The 13659-nt window shown below is 42.4% G+C and overlaps 1 protein-coding gene across 1 annotated transcript in view; it reads left to right on the top strand.

The window, feature by feature from the left end:
• The window catches only part of VAPB (VAMP associated protein B and C), a 48732-nt gene extending 35304 nt beyond the window's left edge, over positions 1 to 13428 (top strand). Inside the window, exons 3-6 of the mRNA XM_012770453.2 lie at positions 3188 to 3291; positions 6744 to 6824; positions 8727 to 8903; positions 11954 to 13428. Coding sequence (XP_012625907.1) covers positions 3188 to 3291; positions 6744 to 6824; positions 8727 to 8903; positions 11954 to 12112 — 521 coding nt within the window. The 3' untranslated portion in view covers positions 12113 to 13428. The remainder of the gene's footprint in view (positions 1 to 3187; positions 3292 to 6743; positions 6825 to 8726; positions 8904 to 11953) is intronic.
• Positions 13429 to 13659: the final 231 nt, after the last annotated feature.

The raw sequence follows: 13659 nt of genomic DNA, 5'->3' as shown, positions 1-13659 counted from the left end.
TAGTTCTAGCCACTCCAGAAACTGCGGCACAAGGATTGCTTAAGGAGTTCAAGGACAGCCTGGGCAATATGGCATGACCCCATCTCTTAAAAAAAAAAAAAAAAAGACCCCCAAATCTTGTTTATTTGTAGGTTGTATTGATATTTATCATATTAAAAATTGAACTGAAAAATTAAATTATTAATTCATTTAAGAATAATAAATCACACATTATCAAAGTAACATTTTTAATGAAAAATAATCTTTTTCAAAACAATCAGTGAGAAGACTGACATTATTTGACAATTTTTGCAGATTTCTTTAATGTCTGTTTTAATGAAAGACAGCTGTACTCTCATGTCTGCTTTTGCATTCAGTCTGTTATGATGTGTTCTTTTGGTGAACATACGTAAAGAAAAGGTGCCTTCATCACAGATACGGAGTTGGAAAAGAGAAGCATATGTCTCATAGACTTTGCAGGTAATTCTGGACATTCTCCTTTGATATTACACCAAAACTTGACAAATGTACTTTCTTAAAATGTTATTAGTGTGGAGTGGAATCTGAAACCATGTCTGTGAGCTTTTTGAACTTTGTTTCACCAAAATATATCAGCCTTTCTTATACTTTCAATGGATTTTGTAATATCATGTACGGCTCGGTTTGGACAATTTTAGTTGAGTTATACAGGTCTTTCAAAGGTTGACACGTTTCATTGTACAATATCAAAAAATTATATTCATTACTATTCCCACTGATTGGTATCAGATGTAATAGTTTCCCACAGTTATAATTTTTCCTTGAAAGCCTGGATTTTGTCATTGGCAACAACTATTACAAGTTGTTTTCCTCGAAGTTACAGGTTTCATTCATTTTCAAGAAAATATATGCCATTTACCCAGTTCTGAATAACCACAGTTTATCTGGTAGTTGTTTGTTCAAATAAAAATGGTATTCTGTGCGAAAGTTCAGTTCTCCGTTCAAACCACTGCCCCTGTGCTTGTCCCAAGACAGCCATCCTACTTTGGGAGAAGTGCAATTTCGTCAGAAACAGTGTTAAAAATATGTGTTGTAAAGGTTGAAATTTAGTGAAAATTAATGCTTTTTATTGCTTCATCAAGGATATTAAATGAAATGGCTTTTTTCTTTTTAAGCTGAGCAGGTGTGGTGGTGCACAGTGCAATGGGGAGAACCATTCTGCTCTGCAGCCTTGACTTGTGCTAAGGCACCTCTATTGCATTTGCACCATCAATGCGGTGTCAGCATGATGGAAAATGTCTCGGTATTATAATGATGGGGTTTTTTTTGTTTTTTTTTTTTGGTTTTGTGTTTTTGAGACAGGGTCTTGCTCTGTTCTCAGGCTGGAGTGCATGATCATAGGTCACTGTAACCTTCAAACTCCTGGGCCCAAGAGATCCTTCCATCTCAGCCTCCTGCGTAGCTAGGACTATAGGCATGTGCCACTATGACCCAATAATTTAAAAAAATTTTTTTTCATGGAGACAGAGGCTTGCTATGTTGCCCAAGTTGGTCTCAAACTCCTGGCCTCAGGCAGTCCTCCCACCTCAGCCTCCCAAAGTGCTGGGATCACAGGTGTGAGCCACCGTGCCTGGCCATGACCATAGTTTTGATTTCATGGAATCACCCCATGGGGGACCCTTGGGATCTTTGGATCCTGCTTGAGAATGTGTGGTGTGTAAGGCTGACTCTGGAGTCAAAGACAGGTTGGAGCGTTGTCACTGTTGCTTATTATGCTGGCCATGGGACCCAAGTGAGGCAACTTAGCTTTTCTAAGCCCTTATCTTTTTATCTAGAAAATGGAGATATGAGCTTCTTTGATGGATTGTTGCGAGGATTAAATGAGAGAACTGAGGGAGTGTGCCTTCTGTGGTACCTAGTATGGAGTGGGCACTAATAAAGGTTGTTTTCCTTTCTTTCCTTCTTGGGGCTTTGTGAAGGTACTAGGGATGGGGAAGGTGGAGGTGGTGGAGAGATGGAGAGGAAGGGCCTGTTGGCTGTGGGGTGTGCCTAGAACCCAGGCAGAACTCTGGCAGAGTGCTCTTGGCGGCTCCCTCCTTTGCACCGACTCTGAGAAGGCGGAGAAGACAGGCAGAGAAGGCCGGGTTTCCTGCAGCTGCTCATCTTGGGTGGGCTCTGTTCCCTGGGCCCATCAGTTTTGTGTTTCATCCAGAGTGCTGGCTTCTCTAAAAACAAGCATGGTCTTCAGATTGCTGTCACCTGAGCATCCGGGCTCTTTAGGAATGATCCTCATTCATCTTCAGAACTCTCCAGGGCAGTGGAGTAGGAGCAGAGCAGCAGTTGCACGTGGCCACGCTAAGTCCACGTTGGCTCTCGGGACTGGGGCCACGGTAGGCTTTTCCTGCACATGAAGTTATGTTTCAGGGAACTTAATTGGATTTGTGATTTCGCCAAAGCCTCGTGTTAATAGCAAATAACACACTTTAAAGCAGCTGTCATTTAGCAGGAGAAGGCCCTCATCTGCTCCAGGAAGTGGGCTGAAGGAAGCCGGTTGGAGTGGGCAGGCACTCCCGCTGTGCAGTGGGTGGGGCTCACCCGCAGGCTCCTCTGTGCCAGTCCTCTCCGTTCTGAGGGGCGAGGGTGGGGGCTGTAAGTTGGTGGTGGTTTTCCCCTTCTGTGTGAATGTCCTGGTTGTGAACATTTCCTCGCATTCTATTGGCAAAATTGTATTTCAAGCATTACCTTGATTAGCTATATGGGAAATGGGGTGGAGAGAAGCTAAAACAGTTTCTTAAACATTCTTAAACATCTTAGATTATTCTATTTTAGTTTCTGAAAAGACCATTTGGATGTTTTCTTCAGCAAAATAGGCATATGGTGTTTTACACAGTTTACTGATTCCGTAAGGCCTGTTGTGGACGTTTGTGGTAGGTTTGTGGGAGTGAAAGTTGTCGGTGGACTAGGAATCAGAAGACAGGCCCTTCTCCCAGCTCTGACACTGTATGTTGTCTGACCTTGGGCAAGTCCCCAACCTTCTTGGACCTTAGGTTGGTGGCCTGCAAAATGGAGCAAGTGTTGGTCACTTCTTGCTTATGTCACCAGGGGTGTCCTGAGGGTCAGCTGAGAGAATGCTGGTAAGCTGCTTTACAGCCTAAGTACAGGTATTGGCATAACAAACGGCACTGATGACCAAGCTCTGACCCTCCTAATGAAATATTTTCTTTCTCAGTGATGTTACAGCCTTTCGATTATGATCCCAATGAGAAAAGTAAACACAAGTTTATGGTTCAGTCTATGTTTGCTCCATCTGACACTTCTGATATGGAAGCGGTAGTAAGTACTGAATGCTTCTTATTTTTTTCAGTAATAGTCATTTAAAAAACTGATTAGTTATAGAATTAATTGTGGGTGCATGCATTTCAAAATGTGTCAAATTGTTTAAAGGGGAATGATGTTTTCAAGGAGATTTGTACTTTGACTACCTTTGTGGTTTTTCTAAAACTTCGATGAATAATTTTAATATCTTATATAACTTCCTTGAGTAGTATTCTTTTCTGACTTTTATAAACTCCATTTTCTTAGCAGTTTCTTGCTCTGATAGATTTTAGTGTAAGTGGTTGGGAATCCCTCCCCCACCTCACTCCCCACAGAAAATGGTACTTTTCATCTTAGGGGCTGTTTCTTACCTGTCTTCCTGTCTGCCCACACACCCAGAGGGTTGTGGGAGTGTTGATTCTGAATATCCTTCCTGACTTAGGCTGGCTTTTTTTTTTTTTTTGCTTGGTTCTAGTAAGCACGAGTATTTGTTTTTCCCTAGATGCTTGTATTTTTCCCCTTGCTTGTTTAACTACATACATGTTTAACTTTGTCTCTAATTTTGGTAAAATTAAGATGACTTCATTTTTATAAAATAAATAAGTGATATTATATTATTGATATTTCTGGACAAAAAGAGGTTATAATGGAAATTCTCCCCAAAGTAAGCTTTTTATATACTTGAAAAAATCCACGGGCATTCTGGTGCCGTGAGTGTGAGTCCAAATCTATAGACAAGCTTAACAGTGCACGGCGCTGCAGGGAGAGCCTTGCAGTCCTCACGGCTGGGGAGAGAACAGGGCTGCCTTGGACCACTCTGCCGCCAGCCTAAGCAGCAGACCCAGGTCACCCAAGGCATGTCTGCCGATTTGAGTTAGCTGTCCCACGCGATGCTGTGGCTTTGCTCTTGTCCGAGTTTTATACCAAAGGCTGCTTCACGCCAGGCCCACCTGTGTCCCTCATGTTGCCACACAGCCTTTTCATTTAGTTCTAGAAAAGTGTAACTCACCATCTCCACTGATGTTTCACTTATAAGCAGAAAATGAAGGGAAAGCCAGATATTTTTGAGTTTGAGAGAGATCAGTGATCACAGGCCATCTTCTTTTCGTAAGAGCAAATGATTGAGGCATTCATTACTTTCTCTTTTATTTTCTGGAACATGATGTGTCACTTCATGTTCATTTATGTGATCAAGGAACATTTATGTGATCAAGGAAAGGTATGGCAGATGCAAAATATGGAATATCCAAGAGTATGCTCTGTTTGGCTTTTGCTGCATGGCGTAGTGAAAAGAGCATGGCTTGGGTGTCTTGGTTTTGAAGCTGAGTTCTGCCTTTTACTAACATTATGGCTGGAGCAGGCTTCATTAACCCTCTCAAGGTTTTGGTCATTTGTAAATTAGGGATAGAAACACAGCTGTCACGATGGTGAGGATTAAGTGTGCCTTGTGTAAATCCTAGTCCGGTCTGTGACACTTGTTTATCAGAGTATAGGCTAGGCACTGCACATACACTAAAGAGCCGTTCAATTTCCTTGGATGATTATTTTTATAACAGTTTAAAACAATTTTTATATAAAATGTACATTGTAGGAAGTTTTAGAAATACACAAATGACAAAAAATAAAACTAAAAGAGACCTGTAATTCTTTCATACTAGAACTTAACTGCTATTAATATTAATGGGAGCCTGGTGCTTTTTCTTTATTTTGAAATATTTTAATTTTAATATATAGAAAGTTGAAAAAATAGCACTGTCCACTTTACCTATATTTACCATTTGTTAACTAACATGTTGCCACATTTACTTCTTTTCTATCACAGATTTTCTTTTTTGCTGAACCATTTGAATTTAAGATGCAGACTTTATGACACTTCACTCCTAAATATTTCAGAACAAGGACAGTCTGTTATATAGCCACAATGCTATTAATTATAGCTGAGGAAATTAACATTCATTCAGTATTATTACCTAATAGACAAATTCATATTTATCATTTTCCAGTTGTTCCAAAAATGTCCTTTAGTTGTTCTTATTCTAGTAGAGGACCCCTAACCGTTTTTGTTTTTCAGACTTTGAATTTTTTAGAGTCAGACCAGTTGGCTTGTAGAATGTCCCATATTCTGAGTTTTTCTTATTTTCTCTTGATTCAATTTATGTTAAGTATTTTTTGGCAAGAATATTCCATAGTTGATATCGTGTGTACATCACAGCAGGAGGCATTTCATGCCAGGTTGTCCTTCTATTTGTGACACTGTTTGATCACGTGGTTAAGATAGTGACTACCAGCTGTCTCCAGTGTCAAAGCTCATTTGCCCCTGTCGCTAATAGGTATCTGTGATACTCTGAGTCATCTGATACTTTGAGACTACGTCAACATCCTGCTTGCCAGCAGTCTTTCAACGGGTGGTTTTAGCATCCAGTGGGGATCCTTGCCTGATGTTCTTTTGACACACACACCCACACACACACACCCCACAGCCCCCCCCACACACACACACACAGGTGCGTGTGTGCGGAGGAGCAGGCTTCGATATTGTCTGTAGTTTCTTCACCGATATTGTTTGCAGTTTCTTCACTTAATATTCTGGACTTTTCCCCCATGTAATTGAATGCTCTGCAGCATCATTTGAGTGGCAGCATGCTATTCCATTGAATGGATCTACCATAGTTTATGCGGCAGTCCCCTAGTCTTGGTATCTATGTTGCGCTCGCTGCCTCCTGCATAGTTTTGGGGAGGAGCGGGGGGGGGGGGGGGGTTGCCTTTTTTTTCTGTGTTATGTAACCTTGCTGCCATGCTAGTCTGCGATACTCAGAACACCTTGGAGTTCCCATTTTCCGCTGCCAAAAGGAGTTGTAAACCAGGAGTGCATCCTCCTAGAGCATGGGATTTAGCTAGGAAGGTGCTCTTACCACAGACGGGAGGGATAGGTGTGGGCCCTCAGGGCGGAGGCAGCCCAGATGCAGCCACAATGGCAGAGGGGGGCTAGCTAGTTAATGTGCTCTGTCAGTAGCTGCAGAGTTGTTCTATTGTGAAACCACTCCCAGGTAGTATGTGCTTGTACTCCCTAAGAAAGGTATACTCTGTAAAGCAACTTTTATTTCCTTAAGAAAAGCCAAAGTTACCTCTGGTCATCCACACGTGATTTAGAGAGTCCCTCTGTGCTCAGCAGTGGTCCCTTCTCCTGCACGTGCTTCCCACAGACCACCACACCGAACCCTGGCTGGCTTTGGAGGAGGCAGGCAGCAGGATGTCAGGGCTTGTGAATTGTAATAAATATTCAGGAAAGCTAGTGTATTTAATCTTGTCATGTTAAAAATATCGAAATCTCAGCAGACATAAGTTCTTTATTTGATATACATCAGAGCTTTCTCATTAAGAGTATTTTTCTGAAATTGTCAGTTTTAGGAAGAAAATTATTCTTCCAACAGCTTTATAATATCTTGATTATTAAATTTAAATTGTTCTAGTGGAAGGAGGCAAAGCCAGAAGACCTTATGGATTCAAAACTCAGATGTGTGTTTGAATTGCCAGCAGAAAACGATAAACCAGTAAGTATGTTTATAGTTAACAATAATTGAATGTTGCAAGCTGATACTTATTTGCATACCATCTCCTGCAAAACCAAGATTTAAGTTGGCAAATTATTTTCCTCCCTCTGGTGTCTGAAGAAAAAAAATAAGCTGAAGTCAACAAATAAGTGGGCCTTTATGAAATCAGCCTTTGAAAGACTTTCAGAAAGACAACTAATTGAACCAATTTTTCCCCTTGAAAAGTGCAACCCGATGGTTGTTTGAGATGTCATAAATCCTGAAGAGCTTGTTTGGCTTGGCAAAGTTATAGGTTGCTGTTAAACAGTGGGTGAGACTAAAACGGAATAATTTGCCCTTTATCACAGTGCTAGGTGGTAAGCTCTTAGTTTCTGCTGTTTTACAAAGTGCCCCTGTCAACACCACCTCTCCCTACCCGCTTACTCCACTTATCTCTTCAACCAAAATCTGCTTTTAGATCAGGATTTCTTAGCCTCAGCACTGTTGACGTTTTGGGCTGGACAGTTCTGTGTAGCGGGGCTGTGCTGTGCACTGCAGGGTGTTCACAGCATCTAAGTACCTCGCCACTAGACACCAGTGGCACTCCCCAGCTATGACAGCTAAAAATGTCTCCAGATACTGCCACATGTGTCCTCGAAGAGGGTACCTCCCTGAACTGAGAGTGACCTGAGTCTTGTGCTACAGAGGGGGAGGGGGAGGGGACCCCTCCCCCAGGCTGTCAGCTCACTTTCTCTTTGCCTGAAGACAAGGGATATGCCTGTCATGGTCTTCACTTGTGACCAGTTGAATAAAGGAGACTGTATCTGAAATGCTAATTTGGACCTCCCTTCAACCTAGTCAAAAAAATTTAAATTGTATTAAAAACACAAAGAATTTAAAACACACACAGAATATAAACGACCCTGGCCATTAATAGCTAGAGTTGGGAAATAGAAATGCTCTGAAGCATTCTGTTAACATTTTCCATAATGATCTCCAGGAATGCTGTTGATTTGTGTCAAAACTACACAGTTATTTTCTTTCTGCTCGATAATTGACCACTATCATTATCATGTTTCTTTGGTGGATAGAGTCATTTTTTTCCCCCTTCCCAGAGTATATTTTGTCATGGGAAGGTCAGTTTGGAAGTGGTGAGAACTATATTCTGGTCCCAGCTCTGTGATAGGTTCTTCCCCCCCAGGGCCACACTCTTCTTATTTGGAAAATAAAGGGCAGAGCCAGATGCCCCATCTTCAGTCTGCTACCCAGAACCCCCAGGGTAATGACCCCCAGGCACCACCCTCTGGCATATCTGAATGCTTCCGTGCCCTCCCCCACTGACTGACTCTCATCCCCAGTAACTCTCAAGAGAGTGTCCTAGCACAGCCTTGGCAGGGGACATGGGGGTGTATGTGGCTTCCCCAGATTGAAACCTTAACAGACATTGAGCTTGGTTCACCTTCATCCCAGCTTCCAAGTTCTAAGTTGGTAAAATAAATTGCCCTCTATGTAACGTTCTCCCTGGCCTCCCTCCCCCACCCAGCCAGTCCTGGGGATGTTCGCATCTTCCTGGTGACAGTAATTTGTGGCTAATAATTCCTGAGCTTGCACAATTACAGTATGCTAATTTTTGCATGGCAGGAATTTGATAGTGCAATATGCACAGCCCTTTTTCTCTTTCTTTGAAGTATTAGTCTCAGCCGAACTTCATTATTTGCCCTTATCCATAATTTCTAGGGCCCAGTTGCTTTAGATTATTAAGATACTAGATAAAGTGATCCATTTTTAAAATAAATGTGACATTTTACAGTGTGGATGAAATGCTACCACGTTTGGTGTTTGCTGAGAACTACTTTACTTTGCATAAAAAAGTCCTTTATTACATGGTTGGTGACACTTGGGCTTTCATTTATTTCTGAACAGCATGATGTAGAAATAAATAAAATTATATCTACAACTGCATCAAAGACAGAAACACCAACAGTGTCTAAGTCTCTGAGTTCTTCCTTGGATGACACTGAAGTTAAGAAGGTGATGGAAGAATGTAAGAGGCTTCAGAGTGAAGTTCAGAGGCTACGGGAGGAGAACAAGCAATTCAAGGTAATGCAGTTTATTTTCTGATAATCTAGAACAGGGGCAATTTCCCTGGGATCTTGGGTGGGGAAGTTGATGAACCCCCGAATTTATAGGGTTTTTTTGTTTGCTTGTTTTTGGTATTTGCTTATTTTTCCTTAGCAGGGAGAAATTTCCATAGCTTTCATCACGTTCTCACATTAAGAATGACTGTCCCTTGAGCAGAATTTTCTCAACTATTTAAATTTTTGAGAATTCTATTCTCAAAGCAACCTCCCACATCCATTAGTATAAATTGAAAATAAATTTTGAGACTTAAAACAGCAGTGTTTTGTTTTTGGGGTTCTTTTTTGAGACAGAGACTTGCTCTGTCACTCTGGGTTGAGTGCAGTGGCATTATTGTAGCTCACTACAACCTCAAAGTCCTGAGCTTAAGTAATCCTCCTACCTCAGCCTCCCAAGTAGCTGAGACTTCAGGCACCCGCCATGACGCCTGGCTAATTTTTCTATTTTTAGTGGAGGCGGGGTCTCACTTTTGCTCAGGCTGCTATCAAACTCCTGAGCTCAAGTGATCCTCCTGCCTCGGCTTCCCAGAGTGCTGGGATTACAGGCAGGAGCCACCCCACCCTGGACAGCAGTGGTTATTTTGAATATGCATTTTTATTTTATTTATTTTATTTTTTATTATTTTTTTAAGACAGAGTCTCACTCTGTTGCCCGAGCTAGAGTGCTGTGGCATCAGCCTAGCTCACAGCAACCTCAAACTTCTGAGCTCAAGTGATCCTCCCGCCCCATCCTCCCAGAGTGCTAGGATTACAGGCGTGAACACCTGGCCTGAATATGTATTTTTAAACCTTTCTCTGTCCCCATTAGTTTGAGTGAGAATCTCTGTAAGAGGGTAATGTACTCTGTTTTAACACAGTTCTGGTTTTTAAAGCCTCTAAGTAGATCTGGGCAGTCATTGGCTTATCAGACTGTTGATGTGGTGATAGGACTAGAAATGGGATGCTGTCCCAGTAGATAGGAGGTGGAGATTATAGAAGAGGCTCTGGCTCATTGACAAGCATTTGCACTGGCCGCGGAAGGCCGGCCTGTGCTAGGGGGTGAAGGGAGGCCTGTGGTGTGGAAATGACTGTGACCTGTTGGAACTGGCTGTGAGTCTATGCTAATCACAGCATCTCCTAGGCTTCCGTTTGCCGAACACCTCTAAGGCCCCTTCCAACGTGGAGAACATTCCCAAATATCACCTTATAGAAACTTTGTTGCAGCTTAAATTTTTAGACCTATCTGTTCTCTTCATCTTGATCATGCCACCCAAGCATGTAATAGGCTTTCACTCTTTAACTGCCATTCCACCAGGCACATATAATAAATTCATGTAAGTTGACTTTTCCTACTTTTTTATTCTGACAGTGAGGTAGATATAGGAGAACTGACGGAGTTTGGGAAATGGCATCATCCTCTTCCTTTGCAGTAATCTTGATTTGCCTCATTCAGGAACTTCTTTAGTCTAGAGTAAATTATGAAGCTGACACTGTACTTTCTAGCTGAAAATCTGAGCTTAGCCTGCAGCTTCTCCTCGAGTCTGTTTCTCTTCAGAAACAGAGTTCTGTGCCATTTAAAGTGATAAATAGATAGAAATAGCTTCTATATAAACGCAATAAAATAAATGCTGTAGTTTGCTGTGCCCTTTTTTTTTTTAAAGTTAATCGAACAACGCCAGTCATTTATCACTGTGCAGTGTTATTGTCCATGCCCCATGAGCAGCATATCTTTAAAATATTATCAGGCCACTCTTGACGTTAGAAGATTGTTTATCCTGCTAAACACTGATTTCTTGTTTTGTGTTGATTCATTCTTTCCCTTGGCCAACAGATTTACTGAGGGTCTAGTATGTGCCCAGCACTGTGGGTTCAAACGTGAGCAGTCCCTGCCCTTGAGGAGCTCCCTCTTGAAGGGGTAGCAGAGAGAGACAGACACAAATAATTACAACCCAGTGTGGTAAATGTCCCTTAGTGATAGCAACAAATCGCAGGAAAGGTCAGCTCCATGGGCTTGTCTGCCTGCGGACTCCAGGACCTACTAGGTACTACAGTAAATGTAAGTGAATTGAAGGAGAAGAAGAAGAGAAAGTAGAGCTGGTGTGTGGAGTTCAGGGACAAGTCGATAGGGAATTAGTGAGAGATTTGGCTGTAAAGATGAATCTGGGCCCTGGGCCATGCATTCCCCTCTTCGGGAGTGTGGGCTTGGCCTTGAGGGCATGGAAGTGGCATCGTAGGTCTAAAGAGTGACTTGCAGGTTCTTAAGGCAGTGCAAGGCAATGAAGGCGCAATGGCAGTGGAGGTGAAAGAAGAAAAAAGTTTCTATTCCTTACACATCCTCGTAGTTGGGGGGGAAATGTGGTCAGTTACCTGTATATGTAGGAAAAAGGATGTTGCTTCTTTAGTGAGAAATTCATGCATTCAGTAGAAAATATTTGAGTATATCATTTGATCCAGCAAGCAGTCTGCGTGTAATTCATCAAAAGCAACTATGCACAGAGCTCTGCATTTGAAAGCTTCCATGTGTCCCACTTTGTAGATTGTTGTGATTTGTATATTTGCACCTTGGGAAATGGCTATGACTCAAAAATCAATGACAGCTTGATTAGGGAAGCCTGTTCATTACAGACAGCATTAGAGGCAGGAGGGACGGAGAGTTTGGGATCGGATGAAGCAGAGCAACTAGGAGACCTGGCCAAAAAGGTTGGGGGACAAGGGTGTAAAGGTCCTGGTCAACCCTCTTAAAAGCTTTTTTTCATCTAAGTCTTGGAGAACCAAGGAGTGCCTGCTTAGATTTGTGTCATAGAAAGGTACCTAGCTGCATCGTGTAGCACAGATGAAAGAAAAGAGGGGCTCTGGCTATAGGCCAGTCCCTTTCTCTGTAGGCTTCAGTTTCTCCATTTGCAAAATGAGGCTGGACTATATCATATCATCCAAGCCTGGGTGTAAACAGCCCACCCTGTTGGGCTGTACAGTGGATTCACCTTTCTTTCTTGTGCCTTGGGTCCTCTTTGAAATGTGCATTTGCTCCTGTAGGAAGAAGATGGACTTCGGAGGAGGAAGACGGTGCAGAGCAACAGCCCCATCTCAGTGTTGGCTGCAGCTGGGAAGGAGGAGGGCCTCAGCACCCGTCTGCTCGCGCTGGTGGTTTTGTTCTTTATTGTTGGTGTAATTATTGGGAAGATTGCCTTGTAGAGGCAGCATGCAAAGGATGGTAAATTGGATTGATGGATCCACCATATCATGGGATTTAAATTTATCATAAATAACCATGTGTAAAGAGAAATTAATGTATGATGACATCTCACAGGTCTTGCCTTTAAATTACCCGTCCCTGCACACACACTACACACACGCACATATAATATAACAATCTTTTAGAAAGTTAAAAATGTATAGTAAATGATGGGGGGAAAAAGAATAATCTTTATTAATGATGAGGGAAACCATGATTAATGCCACAACGGCATATTGTAAATGTCATTTTAAACATGGGTAGGCCTTGGTACATGTTGCTGGATTACCTCTCTTAAAACAAGACACTCTTCCACGCCTGTTGGTGCTGGCATGTGGGAGCCGGAGCCCAGCACAGAGGGGAGTGCGGTCGGCTCCATGCAGTGGTCCCACGCTGCCCACACCCGCCCCAGGCTGCTTTTCCATGTCTTCAGTTCTGTCCAAGCCATCGGCTCCTTGGGACTGATGAACAAAGTCCGAAGCCAAAAAGAATTGCACTGTGGCAGCATCAGACGTACTTGTCATGGACGAGAGGCATGTGTTGACTGATTGACCCAGTACTTTGGAAATAAATGTCAATGCTTTGTTCTCTTAAAGGGACCAAGCTAAATTCCTGTTGGTTCATGTAGTGAAATCGAACTGTAATTCAGAGATGTTTAATGCATATTTAACTTATTTAATGTATTTCATCTCATGTTTTCTTACTGTTACAAAATCACAGTGAGTGCTACGCGCTCCCTAACGCCAGTGCGTGAAGCCGGCTTTGCTGTGGGAAGGCCGTGGCTCCTCTGTCTCCGGAGGTTCCGGGCATGTGGAGCTGGGGTTTGTCGGAATGTTGGAGAAGAGTGATCAGGAAGTGATTTTCAATGTCAATAAATAACAGCTATTGTAGGGAGGGAAATTCTTAGTGGTGACAGTCAACTCTAGGTTATTACCCTTTTTAATGGAGAAGAGTGTCAGTCTCCTAGATTGTTCTTTCACCACCTCTCAACTACCATGCATACTGCTAGTGCACAGGCCCAGGTGTGGTCCTGACCTCCGCTTGGGGCCCTGGCTTGGAGTCAGGACGAATGAATGAGGCTACAGGGGCCTGGGGGAGCGGGCACCGGCAGGTGGCAGTGGGAAATGGTGAGAGAGAGACTCCTCAGCTGATCCACCTAGTAGTAATTTAGAGTTTGACTGTGAATTAATTTTATGCCATAAAAGACCAATCCAATTCTGTTTGACTATGTAGCATCTTAAAAAGAAAAAAAATTACAATAAAGCCCCAAAATTAAGAGTTCTTTTGTCATTTTGTCACATTGGCTATATGGGGGTAATTATTTTATCATCTTTATTATTTTGCCATTGGAAGGTTGATTTTAAAATGAGCCCATATGTATGCTTAATGATTTAACTATACACATACATGTGTGCGTGCGCGCGCCTGTGTGTGTGTGTGTGTGTGTGTGTATTTTTTGGAGTGGGGAGAATTGGCTTTGAGGAGTATGAAAAATAAAACTGAAAAT

Source organism: Microcebus murinus, chromosome 16 (genome assembly GCF_040939455.1).
Source record: "Microcebus murinus isolate Inina chromosome 16, M.murinus_Inina_mat1.0, whole genome shotgun sequence".
In the NCBI taxonomy this organism is placed as follows: domain Eukaryota; kingdom Metazoa; phylum Chordata; class Mammalia; order Primates; family Cheirogaleidae; genus Microcebus; species Microcebus murinus.
Note: the sequence above shows the minus strand (reverse complement) of the source record. Positions and strands in the feature narration are given on the sequence as shown.